This window comes from Callorhinchus milii, unplaced genomic scaffold (assembly GCF_018977255.1).
Source record: "Callorhinchus milii isolate IMCB2004 unplaced genomic scaffold, IMCB_Cmil_1.0 Scaffold23, whole genome shotgun sequence".
NCBI lineage: Eukaryota > Metazoa > Chordata > Chondrichthyes > Chimaeriformes > Callorhinchidae > Callorhinchus > Callorhinchus milii.
The window spans coordinates 5,315,732-5,337,218 of record NW_024704764.1 but is presented as its reverse complement, the minus strand read 5'-3'; the positions used below and the strand labels follow the sequence as shown (position 1 = coordinate 5,337,218).

Below are 21,487 nucleotides of genomic sequence, written 5' to 3'. Positions count from 1 at the left end.
TGTTTGTAAAATACAGTGTTCCCAATGTGGTCTCTAAATTCTATATTAATAGCCAAGTTAACAGCTTATGTGTTTTATAAGGATAATTATAATCCTTGGATTCGATATGATACATTATCACGTCAAAGTGCTTCACAGTATGGTGCAGTGAAATGGAGAGACTGTGTATTTGATGGTGAATGCAGCAGCCAATTTGCGCACAGCAATGTCCCACAAACAACCACAACAACAACAAGATTCCATTTATAGAGCGTCTTTCACGTCGGGAGGACGGCCCAAGGCGCTGTCCAGTTGGGTCAGGACCCGAGCAGGGGGGAAATGGTCAGGGTGAGGGGAGGGAGCGAGGAGGGGGTAGAGAGTCGAGAGGGGAGCTGAAGGCTGAAGGTCAAAGAGAAAGGTCTTGAGACCGGCCTTGAAGGAGGAAAGGGAGGAGGCGGCGAAGGCACTGGGGGATAGAGTTCCAATGAAGGACTAGGAATTTTAGCATTCCCACTAACAGTATAGCATGCCCATCACACACATTTACTGAGATCTCAAAATATTCAATGGCATAACGTAGGCTCTGAATCTACTTGTTTCTTTTACATATAAAAATGGGAAGGCGAGAGGGAAAAATGTGAAATTTAGAGGTTTGAAGGGTTAGGACACGGCAGTGGGATTGAATGAATACCTTTCCTCTGAGAGGTGGTACAGACTCGATTGGCTGAATGTCCTCCTATTCTGTAAATTTCTTTGATTGATTCTATGTCAATTTGAAATCTTACTTGATGTCCAGAGACCATTTCATTGCGTTAACATATTGTTCATTGATCCATGTTTTCATTACAACAGATATATAACTAACCTTTGATGTGAATCACAGAGCAAAAAAAAAGTAGTCCCAATCAAAGGAACAATAATTGTTTTTTTACTGTTTAAAAAAGTTGGCACCAGACATACTATAAAACCGTTAACTTGATTAACTAATACATTTATCTGTAGACATTTCTTTGAAGGTTTTATGAGAGGGGGGGCTGACTGAATGAAATAGCAAGCCTCAGGCACCTGATGTGGAAAGTGACATAAATTAGCGGTTTGTACCAAGTAAATTAAAGTACAGATTTTTATTTGTTATATAGGTGCCATCATGTGAATCATTTTAGCTCTCGCCGACATGGCTATTTATGCAGCTATAATTATGTAAATGTTGTCAAAGCCACATTTTTGACCATATAACATTCAAACTAGGATGGTAACTGAACAGGGACGAACTCAATTAGTGAGATCAGCAGTAAAGATGAAATCCGGAGTCTAGCTCATTGCCGGGATGTGAACACAGCTTGTCCACTTTCCCCAAAAGCAAAGTAAATTTCAAAAACACAGTACAATTAATACAAACTCGATTAGTTGAAGGCTCATACTTTGACACTCATAAACCACAGTTGATCAATGATTTGGATGTCTAGGCAAGATATGAAATACGTAGGCTGAAATAGACAAATTACGTAAGGTTTAAGTGGGGGGGGGGTTTTCGCATCAGGATTTAATGCTTGGTAAGTTCAAAGGAGTTTAAGCGCGTTTCTTTTCATCACACGGTGACTGGCTATTTTGCCAGAATAAATACCCAGTCTTCCAGATGGTCAGGTGTTAGGAGCCATGGAGGTGGATTTCACGTTTAACAATGGTTTATTTGCGTCTTCTGCTGTAGTACGGGGAGAGTTCCAGTTCGGGTAGCGGGTCTGAAAAAGGGAAAAAAAGGCTGTCAAGTATATCACATTCAAGCATGCCGGGTGAATAAACTGCGGCGAAAAGCACACATTTAAAAAAAATCTATTTGCAGTCCTCTGGCGTCAAACTACATTGGAGCACTTTGCAGCTCTGTTTTCCTACAGCGAACAAAACAAACAGTGAACACTTTTCCCAATACCAAGTTTTTGTTCTAAGCGCAGAGTAAGACCCCACTCCCCCTCCCCCCCCATCATTAATGTCTTCTGATCACCAGGATAATTCATTCTAATGGTCATGTTGGTGTGTCAGCACTTCATTCCTATGAGGCTGATGGAGCTGAGCACCACCAACAACTTGCATTTTAGAGGTAAAAATCCTCAACAATCCTGACTATTCATCCAACACGATTTAAATTAGTGACGACTTAAACAGTGAAATAAATGATGACCGCACACATAACACACACATCCACATATACACACATACAGTGACAACCAGTTAATAAATAGTATTAGAGTTTTTTTAGTGAAAAGTACAAAATTAACCATAATCCCTGGGATTATGGGATTATCTGTCTTTAGAATTTAAATTATATGATAATAATGCTTGAAATTGATATAATAACAATAGCTGCATTTGATATAGAGCCTCATTATGTCACTGAGATGTCTCAAAGCGCTTCACAGGATACCCTGTAAAGTGAATTGACTGTATATTCTGTGGGCGAAACCCATGGGAGAGCAGAAAAGGAACACAAGTCTACAAAATGAATAACGTACCAGCATCAGACCGTCTACCCATAAGTCCGATGAACATCTCCCCCTTTTGCCCTAGGATTTTAAAAAAGAAAAGATTAAAAAACAAATCGAGATTTAAGATTTATTAAAACAAAAATTTTGACCTTAATATCTGACCAAAGTTGTGGTATTAACATAATAAATTCCTGTTTCTGCCCTGTTTAAGTTGAGTCGAATCGTTCTGTATGAAACCACAATGATTTGATATAACGTGTTATTTTGATGTGACCTATAATAATAATAATCCTTGCATTTGATATAGCTCCTTATTACGTCTTCGAGACTCTCAAAGCACTTCACGGAATATATGGTAAAATGAATTGACTATATAATTTGTGGGCGATCTACTGAATAGATCACAAGATTGGTTCAGAAGAAGGTCATTCAGCTTGTATGATCTCATCCCTCCAGAACACCCACCCTATCGTCCTCCCATTACAGCGTCAAGCTATTTTTTATATGAGCCCTATGTTCTGGCCTCAATCACCCTCCTTGGTCTCAACCATCCTTCCACTAACTCTCTAGAAATATTTCAATCTTCAATGGTTTGGTGCCCGAGAAATGAGATCGCCTCTCGACCCAGCAGCGCCTTGGGACGTCCTCCCGACGTGAAGGGCGCTATCCAAATATAATTTTGTATTGTATTGTTACATGCCTTGAATCTTACTCTTTGTTCCACTCTCTTGCCCAAATGTTTTTATTCACACACACACTCAAACTCACACAGTGCAAAGCAAGACTTAATTTTCTGTCTGGTAGCATCGAGGCTAGGGCCATCAGCATTGAATAATATTTGTCAACTATGCTGTTGTCCACTTCAATAGGCCTTAACCCCAATCTCTCCCTGCTGTGCCAATGTCTGCTTTTGCCCACAAAATATTTAATCAACTCGCTTTACTGTATATTCTGTGAAGCGCTTTGAGACGTCTTGAAGACGTGGTCAGGCGCTATATCAAATGCAAGGATTATTATTATTATCTCACCATTTTTTGGACAGTGATTCAAGGATCATGTTTGCCGTTAGCTGGTTAAACTCCAGCAGCTACCCCACCGTATGCTCTAGGGTACATCCCCAAGCCTTTGCTCCAGCCAATGTGCGACTAATACTGTCCGGAATCATGTAAGCAGGGTACGTCCCTCCGGGGAGAATGTGCATTCCATTCCAGATACAGGAAATTTCCATATGTAGGTGGAAGACATAGATGTAACTCTCAATCTGGTACGGTTACTCCTAAGCATGGTGATGGCTTTCCACATGTGTCAGCCACCCAACTGACCAAAAAGAAGGCATAGGGGTAATAATAATAATCCTTGCATTTGATATAGCACCTTATCACATCTTCAAGAAGTCTCAAACAGCTTCACAGAATATACTGTAAAGTGAATTGACTGTATATTTTGTGGGTCAAACGTGGCAGCCAATTGCGCACAGCAGAATCCCACAAACAATTGTGGATTGAGTGACCAATTTATTATTATTATTATTAGGGAATTATTACCTCCGGGAAAAGCCATCCCACCAATCGACTCACAACCGGGTTCCTACTTGCTGCTAGGTAAACAGAGGCATGTGGAGTAAGGAAACTCCTTGCCGGAAATCAAACCCAGGTCTCTTGCTTGCGAGGCGAATGCTCTAACCACTGAGTTACAGAACTCCACAAAGGGTTAAGTAACATGAATGATAATTGCTTAAGGTGATAGCGTTCAAACACCTTGTTGGAACTTACTGTCAAGGCTAACGCAAGGGTTCCCTTACCATTAATGTGAGGAGGAGCTGACATGAAAGGTGCTATATCAAATACAAACATTATTATTATCACAGAACCAGACAGTATATCCAACACTATATCCTCTGTCTTGGGTGAAAAAGTTCTGGGACTTAATGTTTCCTCCAGGCAAGAGGATTGAAACTCTTCTCTCGTCAAAGCTCTCTGTTGCCAGAACCATTTACAGGTCCAGATCCAACAACAACATTACATTTATGGAGTGCCTTTCATGTTGGGAGGACGTCCCAAAATGTTGGGACTCGCTGACAAAAATCCACTTGCTGACAAACCACAGATAAGGCGCCCTTGTTTATATATTGCAGCGTTCCTAAATTACGTCCTGAATTCATTTAAAGGTTGCAAATTCTGCATGATATTCACAGTAACAGGAATAAATCTGCCCTCTTACAGGCATTCATCAGAGAGCAGTCTTCTTTAACATGTGCCTGTTAAGGTTTTATTGTTTTCTGCACGTCTCCTCTCATAAGCTTGGTAAATAAATATTTGAAAGCAATAACAAGATACACAATAGGTCTAGGGAGGAAAAAGCTGAATCAACAATTAGATTACAAACTGCCTACATTACCTAGTGAGATTGATTCATAACTGCCTACTCCCTTTCTGGACACTTGATTGCTTCAAATTAATTTTTAATTATACAGATTATTATTGCCTGAAAGCAATATACGATAGGCTGGCTGTGAAGCAATTGAAAGTTCAAGTGATATCATATTTAGAATTAAAGCTAGTGGCTGGAGTGATGTATGGTGACTTCAAGATTAGATGTAGTGCTTTGCTTATAGTGCATGTTTGCTGGTGCTTTAGGAGTTATTGTTAACGGGAGAGTTTGAGTCTGAATGGGCCCTTAAACTCCACATTAGTATCTAAGGTTTCACTTCTCCCCCTAGAATACCTTACATCTATGTAAACTCAATTTTACTGGAAACTGGTCCCATGGATATGCTTTTTACTGTACTGTTATTACAATTAGCTTCCCCTCTTGGCACATTTCCTATTTACAATCCAATATCTAAACTTACATAAATAATGATATATAATAAAAACCCTTGCATTTCTTCTAGATGTCTCAAAGCCTTTCGCAGAATACACTGTAAAGTGAATTGACTGTATATTTGTGGGCGAAACATGGCAGCCAATTGCGCACAGCAGTGTCCCACAAACAGTCGTGCATTGAGTGACCAAATTGTTATTATTTATTTATTTCCTTGAGGGGTTATTACCAGGTGTGGAGTAAGGAAACTTGCCCAAGATTTCACCCTGCTGAGAAATGAATCCAAGTCTCTCGCTTGCGAGGCAAGTGCTCTAAACATTGAGCTACATGGTCTATACATAGAATATACAGCACGAAAAGACGCTATTTTCCCTTTTAGATCCGCTAGTTGCTATCATACACTTGTATCCACTGCTTGCCGACTCCCCTAAAAAGTGGGAACAGCCTATTTATTGCTAACTTTGCTGAAATCGCAAGGTTTACTTCAGTCCTAGTTACTCTGGTATCCTCTGCGGGACATTAACTAATGATTCTGGTTTCAGCCCAATAACTAATGCACAGAAATCCAATTAGCAAACTCAATTTGAGAGTCAGTTGCATCTAATTGCATTGTCTCAATCTGAGGGTCGACCGTGATAAAGGGAATGAAATGAATGTCACGCAGGAAAGTTCTGTGTAAGGTGAGCTTCCTAAGGCAGCAGCGAAGGAACTTTTCCACACTGATGCCTTCTTCTAGAAACTGGAAAGCTATTGCTGTGTTCAGTGCTTAGTTGGACTTTTGCATTAATCCTGTAAAGCCATAGAAATTTACAGTGCAGAAGAAAGCCATTTGGCTTATCGTGTCTTTGTTGTAGTCTTTGAAAGAGCAATTCATTTTTACCAGCCATTTATCTCCAATGCTCTCGCAAATAGATATCTATCTAGTTTCCTCTTCAAAGTGAATATGGATCCTGCCTTGACCATCTCAGCAACAAGGCATTCCATATCCTAGCAACTCTCTATATAAAGAAATTCCTCCTAACCTCTTCCTTTGGTAATATCTCAATACCACTGTGAGCTACTCCTAATGTTAATAGAAAAACAGATAAAATCCAATAGCACCCCTATGTTGTTCACGTGTTATAAGCCCTCCACCAACACACACCCACTATACACACAAACACACACATACATGTACAAATGAATTACAAAGACTTACTTTTACGACCAACAAACTCTGTCTGTTTCGGGTCTGAAAAATATCAAGCATTGGTAAATGTAAAGAGAGCTGAATGAAAAACAAATCTCAGTTACTGAGGTCTTTAAATGCTTCTCTTTAACCTCCCCCAATACTCCTCCCCTTCCTCCTTCTCACCTTATACAATGTTGTATTGTACCATGTGGAATCCATTGATGCTGAAGTCAAATAGACCCGATAAAGTGAAAAGTAATGCTTGTGCTGGAGGTGCTATTATGTTCAAGTGGCTATTTGTCCGTGTAACTGAATCGTATAACGGACAATGTGTGTCCGTGGGCTATTTAACCATGTGGGGACTCACAATCAAGCCTGATCCTGGCCTTCATCCAACAAGAGTGGTCGGGTACATTTCAGCACTGGACAGCAATTAGAGGTGAGAACCGTCGCTGATTTTTTCCCCTTACGTAACCCAGAGCACTAAAAGCCAATTGTGGAGCTCTGTCTGGTAGCCTAAGTGAAATGAACCAATTGACCACAGCTGGGAATCAAATCTCCAATATTCTGGTCTTGAATGGCCAGAGTTAGGACATTGTTCAGCGCAAAGTTACTAAGTTACCATAGACAGGTACTTGAAAGGAAAAAATTGCAGGGGTTTGGGGAAAGAGCAGAGGAGTGGGACTGATGGGGTATCTCTTCCAAAGCACCGGCACAATGGGCCGATGGTCTACTTCTGTGCTGTAATAGTCTATGATTCTAATAAACTGTTCTCAAGATAACAGCTTGGTAAGCAACACACAAAGCCCTGGAAGGATGAGATCAAACAGGCTAAAAGACTTCCTTCACCTGAATTTCTCTTGTATTCTTGCGAGTAATGGCTTTATCTACTGAACCATCAAGGAAGCTCCATCCATCATTGAAAGATTCGCAGCACAATACAATGTGCCAAATGCAATTCGGAGAAAAATAAATCTAATATATTCCAGTTGAAGGGAGAGAGGGATCTGATCAAGCATGTATTAGTTCGGAGGCATACTAAATCATTAAACATGATCAGATAATGGCAGAGCACTCGAGAGGAGATGAATGAATTGTATTACAGTTGGGTTGTCAGTATACGATGTGTTAACTGGGCAAGACAGGAATGATTAATGTCAATCTCCCAGATGGTTTTGTATACACCTGAAGTATGAGGGTATGTAAAACGTTACAGTGTAGAGCATCAACTGTCTGATCAATAAAAGGATTAGGCATAAATCATTACTGATGACAGTTATTATGCACATCAATAAAAACCGTTGGTGCCAAGGATAATTGCCAATGAAGTGATTAATAGTTCTAAGTTCTAGCCCTGAGAAAATCAGCCAAATGTTGCCAAAGAAGAAGTTGCTTTTTTCAAACATGGAGGAACCCAGGTTCCTCAAATAATTCAGGGCAGTCAGTACAGTCACATACAACTAGACTTAAAGAAAGAGCTACCTAAATATTGACACAATAGATTCAAAATATAAGGCAAGTCATGAATGCAAGGCTATGAAATGATTGTCCAAATACTGGATGTTTAACCGTTTTTTGTCACTATCCCTTTCTTTTAAGCTGTTAAGAAATAACACAGAGTTTACATGTAAAGATTACATAATATGCAAAAGATTCAAAGCAGGGTGCACCCCTCAACAACAACAAGTTGCATTTATATAGCGGTCCTCACACATGGTAGCGTCCCAGACCGCTTGACAGTGGCAGAACATGACTCCGAGCGAGAGACGGGCAGAGGGAGTTGATCGTAGGCATGGTCAAATAGTGAAGATCCTCAAGTGCGATCTGAAGCTGGGGAAGGAAGGGGCAAGGCAAAGGAAGAGTGTTCCGGAGTTTAGAGAGAGCTCACAACCCATTCCAGACACAGGGAAATGTCCATTTATGGGTGGCATACATGGATATGATTCCCAGTCTTACTGGTTTGGATATTCTTACGCACAGTGATGGGTTTCCACAAATGTCAATGCCCGACTGATCACACAAAAAAAACTCTGAGCTTTTTGTTGTTATAATATTTGGAAAGGACAGAAATACAGATTAATATGAGGAACAGCCTCTTACCAGGGGAGCGCTTGCCCATTAAACTGTAGAACTTTTCATATCTTGCTCTCTTCACCATGCGCGCAAACTGATCGATCGGGTTGTCCTCTGGCAAATCATCCTGCTGACAGAAAAGGCATCGAAGACGATTAATTTTTTCTCAGTACACATTCACCGAAGGTCTAAATTCAATGGTAAAACATAGCTCTTGGCTCTTTTTTATTAGTGGAAGGAACAGTTGGAATGGACCAGATGAACAGAATAAAAATGATGAGAATATAATCATTGCATTTGATAAGATGCTTTGTCACGTCGTCGAAACACCTCAAAGCGTTTCACGGGATTAACTGCGAGATGTAGTAACTGTGTATTTTATAGATGAGCATGACTGCCAATTTGTACAAAGCAATTTCAACAAGAACAACAATTTGCATTTATATAGCGCCCTTCACATGGGGTAGCGCCCGGAGCACTTAATTTCCCACAATAGTCACAAAGTAAATGATTAATTTTAATCGGTGGGAGGGGGTGGGGGGAGGGCTGTCGCTGGCCAGGACACTGAGAAAAATTTCCTTCTCTTTTGAAATAGTTTGAATTAATGGAAGAAAAAGCAATGCTGTGTGATTTGCCAAGAGAAGATTAATCAAATGAATAACAACAACAACATTACATTTGTATAGCGCCTTTCACGTCGGGAGGATGTCCCAAGGTAACATCCTAAAAGGTAGCTTATTTGTTCTTACACAAGAACAAATATTATCAACAAATATCCTCAAATAATAAGAATATTATTTGAAAAACTGGTTGAATTAAATGCAACGTTATGACAATTGCATTCAACAAACAGCACATCAAAACATTTAAAACCTCTTCAATTATTTTGAAATGTAGCCGACTATCACGAGTTAGCTTACTGAACACGGAAGCCTCTGAGTATTAAACAGGTCGATTCAAAGTGGTGAGAGAATAGACTCCTGATTTCAATGGGCAGAAGGTTGATGCTAATCCCGGGACGAGATGAAATTAATCAAATTGGACTTTGAATGATAGGTTGAGCTGGAAAGATTAAATGGGGTTTTGCAGTCCTACCTTCTTATTCTCTTGTCTTGAAAGTATCACAATGCTCCTCCCTTAATAATAATACTACTAATAATACTAATACCGATCCTTGCTTTTGATATAGCTCCTCATCAAGTCTTCTAGATGTCTCAAAGCGCTTCACAAAATATACTGTAAAGTGAATTGACCGTATATATTGTGGGCAAAACTCTTAAGGGACTCTTTAGAGATATAACAGTAGAGGCCTTTTTTGGCAGTAATTGCAGGCTGTTCTTATTCCTGAACTCTGCTTCTTACCAGTAAGTCTACAATGAATTATCCAATTAATTTACTTTATATAATAATAAGTGTGATAATACCTTAAAAAGAAAATTTGGTCACTCAATCCATGACTGTTTGTGGGACACTGCTGTGTGCAATTGGCTGCTGCGTTTCATCCACACAATATACAGTCAATTCACTTGACAGTATGTTCGGTGAAGCTCTTTGAGACGTCTCAAAGACATGATAAGGCGCTATATCAAATGCAAGGATTATTATACATTAAAGTCAGCAGACATATTATTTCTCTCCTAACCTTTTTAAGACACATTCTCCCACAGCTACCCGCCATAGTAATCACTTTTGGTGCATTAGAGTGTTTTAAAAGCAATTTGATCAAAAAGAGCAGGACATTCTTTAACAACTGCTTGGCTGCTCGATTTGGTCACAAACAGGTAAATAAATGTTAGTAAATAAATGCCCCCGAGTTCTCACTTGCTGTTACTGATACAATAGAGGGGGAGAGAGAAAGAGAGAATAAACAGAGAGAGAATAAGCAGAATAAACAGACCCAACGAACTGTAGGTACCTGTAACAATTTACTGTGACTGGTGATCTGTGGGAGTTCAAGTGGTCTTGACATGTGCAACGCAAAACATTATACCCCAGTGTAATATGCACGACTTATAGATGAAGGAGGGGATACAGTGCAGGAAAAATTAAGGTACTTTACATATAAAAGGACTTTATACAAAAGGAGTTTTCAGTTTGTAACTTCCATTCTGTATAAATTATTATCTAGTCCTTGATGGTGAGAAATTAATATTGATAAATAATATGTAAGATAATAATCCCTGCATTTTGATACGGCGCTTTTCACTTCTTCTAAACGTCTCAAAGTGCTTCACAGAATATACTGTAAAGTGAATTGACTGTATATTTATGGGCGAAACGTGAATTTGTGAATTCAAATCCCCCCTCCCCACTCCTCCCCAAGAAAACTTGAAATGAAACTGGGGAAACATATTTCAAACCCAGACCTTGCTTTCCAGATTCCACCCTTTGACAGAAATGAACATTTTACAGCAAAAACTGACCTATCATTTTGCCACCTGATAATTCAGGCTCATACCCCAACAAACTTTAAGCTGCCCCTTCTCGTTCTCTATGCTCTCATCTTTCCATAATGCTACTGCTTTGAGCATTTTCTCCCCCTTGTTCTTTTTTAACCATTCAACCACTGAATTTCTAAAGCTGTGTTTTACAGCAATGCAATTGCAATGTTTCCCTCCCTATCACCCCACCCCACCCACAGACGCACACACTCCCCAGAAAAGATGAAATCTTTGGCTGTTTGTGTGGGGGGCATCGCTGTGTGTAAATTGACTTCCCTGACTCGCCCACGAAACACACAATCACTCCGTTCAAGAGTAAATGCTGCAAAGCACTTTGAGACATTCTCCAGATGTGAAAGGCGCTACTTTACTTTATCTAATAATAATACTTGGATTTGATACAGTGCCTTACCATGTGGTTGAGATGTCTCAAAGCGCTTCGCAGAATATACTGCAAAGTGAATTGACTGTATATTTTTGTGAGTGAACACGGCAACCAATGGCACAGTCGTGGATTAAGTGACCAATATGAAATGCAAGGGTCATCATTATTACTGTTATCTAACAATCAAATCTATTGCAAAAAATAGCTCAAAGCGCTCCTCACCTGCCACTTCTCACCGCCTCCTCTGTTCCAGGAATCCTTTTTGACATCGGGTGATGTCTCTTGCTGGCAATCAACATGTGCACAGAGCAACATCAGCACCAGAAGCATTTTAATGCTTTCCATCCTCAAGCAATGCTTCAAGAGCCGAACTCCTATTTGCAGCAGAGGGAAAGAGTGTGACACCAGAGCAACAACTTAATGCAAAATTCTTTATGAACACACACACACATATATATGTATAATACTGTATATAAAATAAAGGAATTAAATAATAATATTCAGCTCAAATAGCAGACAAAGAGAAAGAGAGAGAGATCTGTTGGTGCTTAGCCTGTCACACCAGCACTGTTGTGATGTTAAGATATTTAGCCTAAGAAAAAAAGTTGTGGAACCTCTGATGGCTTTCAGCTGATGTGCTGGTTTCTCTTTGATGTTTCAGAGGGTCTGTCTTCCAATTTATAGCAAATCTCAGCATGATCCACCGCTGTACAGCCCTCCCTCCTCTCCTGGTAGATGAATCACCAGCTCTTTTTATGTGACAGTAGGAATGATTGTATTCGAGGGTGGGGTGAGGTGAGGTGGGTGTTTGTCTCTCATCCATCGTGATTGCAGGACACTTTTATGCACAATCGAGAATTGCAATAAGGTGTCACACAGAAGGAAGGAAGGAAGGAAGGAAAGGGGGAAGGAGGACAAACAGAAAAACAAGAAAGACAGGAAAAGAGACAAAGGAAAGCAGAAAAAGAGACAGAACAAAAAACAGAGAGAGAAAGAGAGAGAAAGAGTGAGAGAGAGAGAAAGAAAGAACAGAAGAAAGATAAACAGGAAAAAAAAGAAAGAGAGTGAGTGACAAAGGCAAAGAAAAGCAAAAAGCAGAAAGATAGACAGAAAAAAAGAAAGAAAAAGAAGATAGATAAATAGAAATAACAAAAGAAAGAAAGGTTAATTTCATCATGTAAACCTGGAAATAAGGATTGAACCCTTTCGAGGTCCCAGATCCCAGAAAATGGTTCAACAACAACAACAACAACAAGATTCCATTTATAAAGCGCCTTTCACGTTAGGATGACGTCCCAAGGCGCTGCACAGTTGGGTCAGGACCCGAGCAGGGGGAAATGGTCAGGGTGAGGGGAGGGATGGGAGGGAGCGAGATGGGGGAAGAGAGTCGAGAGGGGAGCTGAAGGCTCGGTCAAAGAGAAAGGTTTTGAGACCGGCCTTGAAGGAGGAAAGGGAGGAAGCGGCGAAGGCACTGGGGGATAGAGTTCCAGAGCCTCGGGGCTGAGAGGCTGAAGGCCCGACCACCGATGGTAGGGCGATTGGGGCGAGGGACGTGGAGCAGACCGGAGCCGGAGGAACGGAGGGTACGGGCAGGTAGGTAGGGGGATAGTAGGTTGGAGAGGTAGGAGGGAGCAAGGCCGTGAATGGCCTTGTAGGTGAGGATGAGGATCTTGAAATCAATCCTCTGGGGGATGGGGAGCCAGTGGAGGCGAGCGAGGGTGGGAGTGATGTGGTCGCGGTGTCTGGTGCGGGACAGTACACGAGCTGCAGAGTTCTGGATGACCTGCAGTGTGGAGGGAGGTGGAGGGAAGGCCGGCGAGGAGAGAGTTCCCATAGTCCAGCCTTGAGGTGACAAAGGTCCAAATGTGAAACCAAAATTTTTTGTGGTGTAAGTGTGTGCAGGGCCATGGGAGGTCAAACCTGGAGACTTCAGTTCCCTATTCTTTAGAACCTAAGTAATAAAAATAGAATTATTAGCCACTGAAAATCAATGAGGATTAAAGATGCAATTTTTTGGTAACTATTTCTTTGTAAAATGTGCTCTTCCAGCCTCGCAAAGGATAGCAAGAAATGCCTCCAACACATAAAAGTGCAGCACTTTTAATAGTAATAATTAAAATCTCATACATTGCTTTCTCACGTCATCGGGACAGGATTAACTGTGAAGTGTAGTGACTATATATTTTGTAGGCAAACGCGGCAACCAATTTGCACACGGCAATCATAGGATACGTCCGATGTGCGACACTGTTAGTGAATTGACCGCTTAGTAACCAAAATGGAGTTTAGGGTTCTGAGACTTAATTCTCCAACATTGTTTCTGTGCAGTAATAATAATAGTAATCCTTGTATTTGATGTAACGCTTTTCGCTTCTTCGAGACATCTCAAAACGCTTCACAGAATATACTGATTATTTGTGGGCGAAACGTGGCAGCCAATTGCGCACAGCAGTGTCCCACAAACAGTTGTGGATTGAAGTGACCAAATTTTTTTTTTGAGGGATTCTTATCCCTGGAAAAGCGATCCGCCAATCGACTAACAACTGGGTTCCTACTTACTGCTAGGTAAACAGAGGTGTGTGGAGTAAGGAAACTTGCCCAACATTTCGCACTATCTGGAAATAGAACCCAGGTCTCTCGCTTGCGAGACGAGTGCTCTAACCACTGAGCTGCAGGACTCCACAATGTAGTAATAATTGATTGAGTTTAAGTTAAGAGCTAACAATGAAATTGATATACACAATGAATGTCACATGCATTCCACACACAGGATTTCAACATACGAAAGTAACCCAGGCTAATAAAGATTGTTGAATCTTGTGAAAATGCTTTACTTCAATTTAATTACTTCAATCCACAACTGTTTGTGGGACGCAATTGGCTGCCGCATTTTACCCACCAAATATACAGTCAATTCACATTATAGTATATTCTGTGAAGTGTATTCAGATGTCTCGAAGGTGTAACAAGATGCTATATCAAATGCAAGGATTATTATTATTATTCAAAGCTCGGCTGTGTTAACCACAGAAAGCGTGCCTGTCGCCTCTCACGTGTGCGGCTGTGAATAGTGCAAGTGCAAGTCGAGAACATTTAAATTGTGGTCAATTAACTTTACAGTTTATTCTGTGAAGCGCTTTGGGACATCTCAACGACGTAATGAGGCGCTGTATCAAATGCAAGGATTATTATTATTATTATTACTAAAGTGGAAAAATACAGCCTCAAACACATCTCCGGGAAAATTATCAAGCATGATATCAGGTAACACTACATCATGTCAGACTTCGGTGTCTATGAACCGAGGAGATTGATAAGGCCAGTGTAACACCAGGGGAGGATGACGCATATGTATTGTAAGCGCTTTAAATGGGACAATGAAGTGAGTTGATAAGGGTGCTTGGAAATGGTGCTGCATGTTGCTAGGAAATAATTCTCTCAATTATCTCACTGATCGTCTATTTATTCTTTATTGGAATATTGTAAACGCTCAATGCAATCATTGTGAACACAGAGTAGTGGACACACTGGGCTACAGGCGTACGCACAGATCATATTGAACCCAGTGTCTTTTCCCACTCGAGCAAGAGTAAACCATAGCAGTTGTAAACAAAATCACGCCTGACCTAATATTCTTCCGTTGCTTTTGACAGGAGATTCCCAGGAGATGATATGACTGTGTTTCCGTGAATTATACTCAATGCAGTGGTCAGTAACATTTAGGGATTCAGTCCCCAAAGCAAGGCATATATCCCCCCCACCCCCCACACCCCACTCCTCCCCCTCCAATGTAAATATTTCTCACTCAATTTGCATTTCAGCCTTATTCCTGTTAAGTGAAATAAATATCTTGAAAAGAATTTTCATCTGAAAATAATTTTGATCTTGCTCTGCGAGGGAGTGTGGACTTCTTGGGCTGAATGGTGTCCTTCCGCTCTCTAGATCTATCTCTCTTAGAACATGAGCCAAACTGTCATTACATAGATACAATACTTATGTTAGTGCGTTACCCATTAATCTTTAATGGCCTAGCACCTCCCTATCGATCAGATCTCCTACCCCAATAAATAATAATAATAATAGTCATAATGATTCTTAGATTTGATATAGCACCTTTCACGGCTGGGGGTTGTCTCAAAGTGCTTTACTCTAAGTGTAGCGACTGTGTATTTTCAGGCAAAAGTGTAATAAATATATAATACAGGTATAATATGAGGGGAAATAGACACTACCTTTGCTCAGCCAACACCGGCCTGCTTCACGCCTTCTGCTCTATTCCACCCCACTAACAGTAGGTGGTCTTTCAATCATTCTCTGCCTCACTCCCTCCTTTGCCTCCTTCAAGACCCGTTTCAAGACCCTCCTCTTCGACTGTGCCTTTGGTCACCCTCCTTCTGACCCTGCCCTCCACCCTCGCTGATCCCGACCCCCAGCTTGGGTCCGAAACTCTGACTGCCCAGTGCCTTTGGATATCCTCCTGACGTGAAAGGCTATACAAATGTACATTTCTGTTCTTCCTTGGAACCCTTTCCTAGGGTCTCTCCAACTCCCTCCCTCCCTCCCTTCCCTCCCCTCCATCTTCCACCTTTTCCCTCCACCCCCCTATTGGCTCCCACTCTCAGTTCAGAGAATGCTTTGAGATGTCTTTCTGAGGTTGAAAAGCATTTCGTAAATTTCAATGTGTTGTGTAAGAGTCGTTTGGTTGGCAGTAGGACCAGAATTTGATATGCAACGTGAATTATATATTATGTATTCTGTAGCACTCAGTCAGATGTGACCACATGCTGCTAATGGATGCCCCTGACATACCAGGGTAGTATTAATGGGACATTAAAAAGTAACTGATGCAGACTGGTACATTAATCAATTAATGAATGCAGAATTGCTAGTTATTAAATTCTCCGTCCTGTATCTTAAAGAGTGCTGGGAATAATTAGCAAGAGTATGAATCAGCCAAAGACACTGAAACGCCACTTCCCTCTCCTCCTTCATTACGTTAACTAATTTGGGTTTGAAAATCTTTGATTTGCGGTAATTTGATAACAAGATGCAGTGGCTGGCTTTGACTCCTCATACTCCCTACATAGTAGTACTACATAGTACTACTATACTACTTCCAACTTTGAGTCAGGAGTTGCAGGTTCCAAGGCCCCCCATTGGGAATTTGAGCTCATATTTAATAACTAATGTGGTGTCCTGTAGCACAGTGGTTAGAGCACTCGCCTCGCAAAAGAGAAGACCTGGGTTCGATTCCCGGGCAGGGCGAAACGTTGGCTAAGCTTCCTTACTCCACACCTCTATTCACCAAGCAGTAAGTGGGAACCCGGTTGTTAGTCAAATGGTGGATCACTTTTCCGGGGGTAATAATTCCTTCCAAATGTTTTTTAAAAAATAATAATTTGGTCATTCAATCCATGAATTGGGTTCATCCCAATCCTGTGCGCAATTGGCTGCTGCGTTTCGCCCACAAAATATACAGTCAATTCACTTTACAGTATATTCTGTGAAGCACTTTGAGGCGTCTCTCGAAGATGTGATAAGGTGCTGTACCAAATGCAAGCATTATTATTATTATATATTCTAGGCTGATACTTCAATATAGTGGGGGTGTTGCACTACATTGTCTGGGACGCTATCCTTTGGATGAGACATGCTTCAGATAAGACGTTAAATCAAGAACCTGTCAACTTGTTCAGATGGGTGTTCAGATCCCATGACACTGTTGGAAAAGAGAAGGGAGTTTCTGGCCAACAATCATTTACTTCAAGGCAATTTTTGTGACGTCGCTGTGTGTAAATTGGCTGCCCCATTTGCCTACAAAACACACGGTTGGTACACTTTACAGGATATCCTGCGAAGCGCTTTGAGACATCCTCCCCAATGTGAAAGGCGTTGTATCAAATGCAAGGATTAATTATCATTTAAAAATACTTTATTTGAACCAAGAATCGTTTAACTCAGGATGAGATTGCTGCCAACAATAATAATAATCCTTGCATTTGATATAGGCCTTATCATGTCGTTGAGACGTCTCAAAGCGCTTCATAGAATATACGGTAAAGTATAGTGACTGTGTATTTTATGGGGCGAAATGCAGCAGCCAGTTGCACACAGCAGTGTCCCATAAACAGTCTTGGATTGAATGACCAAATTATTATTATTATTTTTGGGAGGAGTTATGACCCCCAGAAAGCGATCCGCCAATAATACACTGTTAACAATACCCCAATCAGCAGAATTAGACCACATCAGGACAGCAAGGACAGTCTCAGGACAAAATGGAAAAACACATTTCTTTATCATCTCTTTTGTATTCTACAGATTAACAATAGATAGTTGATCAATAGGACAGTTAGGGAGGAAATTAATTCTCGGTAGCTTCTCACAGAGTTTCCAAACACTCGTATCAACTCATTTCATTGTCACATGCAAAGTGGTCACAGTGCAATAAACATTCACAACCACAGGTTTCGGACTGTGTCACACTGACTCGATCGATCAACTGTAAGAACAACAAGAATAATCATCCTGCAGTTGATATAGCTTGGGAGATGCTTCATAAGATTTACTATAAATATTATATTTACTACTAATGTACACTGTAAATGTTGCCTTTTACAGAAAAAAAGCTGTGAAGTGATTTGAGATGTTTTGATATTCATAGGAGCTATATCAACTGCAAGGATCATATAACATAGATGAATGAATAGGTGGGACAGCATTAACTCACCATTTAAGGTCAATACAAGATTAGAAAATGAATGACTCTGATTTCTCTTGGACGATAGAAAGCATAAGGTAATATTTATGCATGAAGCCTAAAAGGACAATAACTGATTACTCTTAATTTATAAGACCTAATTACTGGTTCAATGGAAAGGAGCCTTGTTAAATCCAATCTGAATGCTTTTAACTTTGATCTATGCTGCTGAGATAAATGTCAGAACTTTAATGGTTAGTTAGAAAATACAATCAAATTTACTCTTCCTCTGTTTTCTGTTTACTCTTCTTTTCTGTTCCGCCAGTGTTCCTGCTGGGAAATGAGTGAATCTTAAATCACAACCAATTTTGTACTTTTTTCGCTGATATTGAGGTGTCATCACCATAAAAAGAATAATAATCTGGAGTCTGACACCGAACCAAGGATAGAGGGAGTGGGGGAAGGGACCGTAAGCACGATCAAAAAGGAAGTTCTTTAGGCGGGATTTGAAGGTGGGGAGGGAGGGAGCAAGGTAGAGGGATGGAGGGAGAGAGTTCCAGAGTTTTGGGCATGGTGGCTACCGATGGTGGAGAGGAGGGGACATATAGGAGGCCGGAGTCAGCCGAGTGGAGGCAGTGGCTGGTGGAGTGGGGGGTAAGCAGGTCGGAGAGGTAGGGAGGTGCGAAGGGATGATTTGAAAACAAGTGAGAGGATCTTGAAATAGATCTGTTCAGTAATTGTGAGCCAGTGGAGCCTGACAAGGACTGATGTGATGGGGGTACTGAGTTTTGTGTGGGTGAGTATTTGTGTATGGTGGAGCTGGGGAGACCAGCGTGGAGGGCATTGGAATAGTCCAGCCGGGAAGTGACGAAAGCATGGACAATGTGTGTGGAGTAAGGAAACTTGCCTAAGGTTTTGCCCTATCTGGCTTGCGAGGCGGGCATGTAAACTACTACGCTACAGGACTCCACTTCTAGTTGAAGGTTCACTTCAAGCAGAAATTAACAAAACTGAAAACCTGCTTCTTGAACCTCATTGTTGCAGTCTTTTCATGTGAATCCCAATTTCTCTCGCAATTAATTCAATCAAGATACTAAATAGAACTCTCAGGTCCCATGACCTGTTAATCTGTATCTATTTATCTCCCTATTCATCTTTGCTTTTATCATACTAACAAACAGCGGTATCTCTTGAAAAATCCTGAAGCATAAATGCACCTTCATTGTCTGTGTTGCTGACAGCTTCATTTCTCTCAGCACTTTATAATAGTAATAAGAATCCTTATGTTTGCCAGTACGCTTTACCACTTCACTGAGACGTCTGAAAGTGCTTTACAGGACTTTACTGCAAAGTCACTGCGTATTTGTAGGTGTATTGTTTGGTAATAATAATAATCCTTGCATTTGATACAGTGCCTTATCACGTCTCAAAGCACTTCACAGAATATACTGTGAATTGTAGTAACTGTGTATTTTGTGGGCGAAACACAGCAGCCAGTTCCTACTTACTGCTAGGTAAACAGAGGCGTGTGTGTGGATTAAGGAAATTTGCGTAAGGTCTCGTCCTGCCTGGGAATCAAACCCAGGTCCTCTCGCTGGTGAGGCAACTGCTCTAACCACTACACTGCAGCTCACCGCACTACTACAGGACAGTTTTCTCCCCTCACCCCATTGGGATTAACCCCCCCCTAATTCCAGTCTCCTCCTCCTCCAGGTCCTGCCGATGAGCCATGATGGGCTGTGCTAACATCAGCAGTGCCCTGAAATACTGCATGTACTCCATGTGGCTTAGAAGTCGAACAATTTAGACCTGTCACATAATGTTGACTCAATTCTGACATCGCATTGACAAAGCACGTCACCTTGGAGCCAGCTCATTCCGACATTCCATCTTTCCACACTTGTTAAATGGGATTTAGGGGGAATTGGTCTATGGTTGTGACATTCCGTTCACTCAAGCCTCGTGTTCATCAACTCCATTAATTCCTTGACATCCCGAAGGACAATCTGGATTGCTGATGGACAGTGCCTGATTTGATGCTGTTGTGTTTTCAATGCCATTCAAGTTAAGACGTGTCCTAAATTAAGAGAACTAAGTTTGTACGTCAAATAAAACTGTTTGTACTACTGCTTCCCCTCCCGCATCAGCGCTTTGAGTGAAGGCAATGAATGGTTTTGTTCAGATAGTATGAAACTTTGGGATAAAGTTTCCGCTAATTTAAGCCTTGCATTGTGTTACTTCTTACTTGCAGCTAGGTGGCAGCAATTGGTGTTCAACCAAGTTAAAATTCAGTTGCTTTTGGCCGAGAGAGAGAGAGAATTTTGCTTCTTCTCTTGAGATACAATTTATGATAATCTTTATATCTTTGCATGAAGGGAGAATCAATGGTGTTAGGTATATGCCAAGGCAGTGGAACAAGAGGGGGCACAGATTTAGAGTTGCAAAGGGCAATTTCAGGACAGGTATAAGGAAATATTTTTGGATGTATTTCTCATTGGCTTGGACACCGGGAGAAAATTCCCTTCTCTTATCGAATCCTGCCATGCACCTCATTCACCTCAAAAACATTCACCTCAAAAACATGCACCTCATTCACCTCAAAAAGGCGTGATACCGTGACAATATCTGATAAATCTTAAAGAAATTATGATTTTTGTTTAGATAATAGGGTAGCTGAAAAATAAGACTTTTTTTGGTCACCCTGTACATAATCAATCCCTTCTTATGATAGTTTCCATCAACTGCTGTGAGTTGCTTCTTACACATATTACTTAAGGCACTACCCCACATGAAGTGCGCTATATAATTGCAAGTTGTTGTTATTGTTGTTGTTTTACTTAGTTACTATCTACCTGGTGAGTTCTCTTCTGATTTCTGTCAGATGGCTCCTTGTTATTCTCAAGCAACTATTCACTGCACTGATGGCTTTTATTCTATCTGCTTCAAAATGGGCTGCACTTGATCTATGATAATGTAATTCGACTTAAGAATTATGCAAAGGTTACATGATTCAAAGTAGGTGAAATCAGTTTAGTCCAATTCATAATATATAACTTATGGCCCATATTGCTTCTGAATAATGGCCATTCCGCCCAAAAAAGGAGCGGTTCTGTTAATTAAATATTGCCGTTATGTTTTGATTGAATACAGGAAATAATTGAATTGATAGCCTTTTAATTTATTCCTCATGCCCAGCAAAGTCTTCATGGAGCACAAACAAACCTTTCTCTTTCACTGACTGACTAACTCCTCATCCGAAGTCTTATCTTTAAAGAAGTGTCTGAAAACAGATTCTTTTTTGAAACAAAAATATCCAATTAAAGTCTTACGTAATAATGGAAAGCTGTCATTCCTATTCCCACATGGCTCATGTAAAACCTAAAAGCCAAAGCCCTAATGGTTCGGGTAATCCTAGCTGGACAAACAGTGGCAATT

The 21,487-nt window shown here is 40.8% G+C and overlaps 1 protein-coding gene across 4 annotated transcripts; it reads right to left on the bottom strand.

Moving 5' to 3' along the window:
* Positions 1 to 928: 928 nt before the first annotated feature.
* Positions 929 to 12,079, bottom strand: LOC103183844 (protachykinin-1). 4 transcript variants are annotated; one of them, XM_007901551.2, is made up of 6 exons: positions 11,967 to 12,079; positions 11,575 to 11,726; positions 8,554 to 8,656; positions 6,481 to 6,513; positions 2,487 to 2,537; positions 929 to 1,718 (listed from the first exon to the last, which is right to left on the bottom strand). In XM_007901551.2, the coding sequence occupies exons 2-6, from the start codon at positions 11,695 to 11,697 to the stop codon at positions 1,666 to 1,668; spliced, it is 363 nt and encodes a 120-aa protein (XP_007899742.1). In that variant the 5' UTR covers positions 11,698 to 11,726; positions 11,967 to 12,079; the 3' UTR covers positions 929 to 1,665. The 4 variants fall into 4 exon arrangements, with proteins under 4 accessions (XP_007899742.1, XP_007899743.1, XP_042199272.1 ...); XM_007901552.2 differs by having other exon boundaries at positions 8,554 to 8,653; XM_042343338.1 differs by lacking the exon at positions 2,487 to 2,537.
* Between the last annotated feature and the right edge of the window lie 9,408 nt (positions 12,080 to 21,487).

Excerpts from the sequence above, each read along its gene's own strand:
- LOC103183844 (XM_007901551.2), bottom strand. The coding sequence starts at position 11,697 with ATGGAAAGCATTAAAATGCTTCTGGTGCTGATGTTGCTCTGTGCACAT. Across the intron at positions 8,657-11,574 it reads GAGGCGGTGAGAAGTGGCAG|CAGGATGATTTGCCAGAGGA; the intron begins GTGAGGAGCGCT and ends CTTTTCTGTCAG. Across the intron at positions 2,538-6,480 it reads AGAGTTTGTTGGTCGTAAAA|GGCAAAAGGGGGAGATGTTC; the intron begins GTAAGTCTTTGT and ends TTAAAATCCTAG.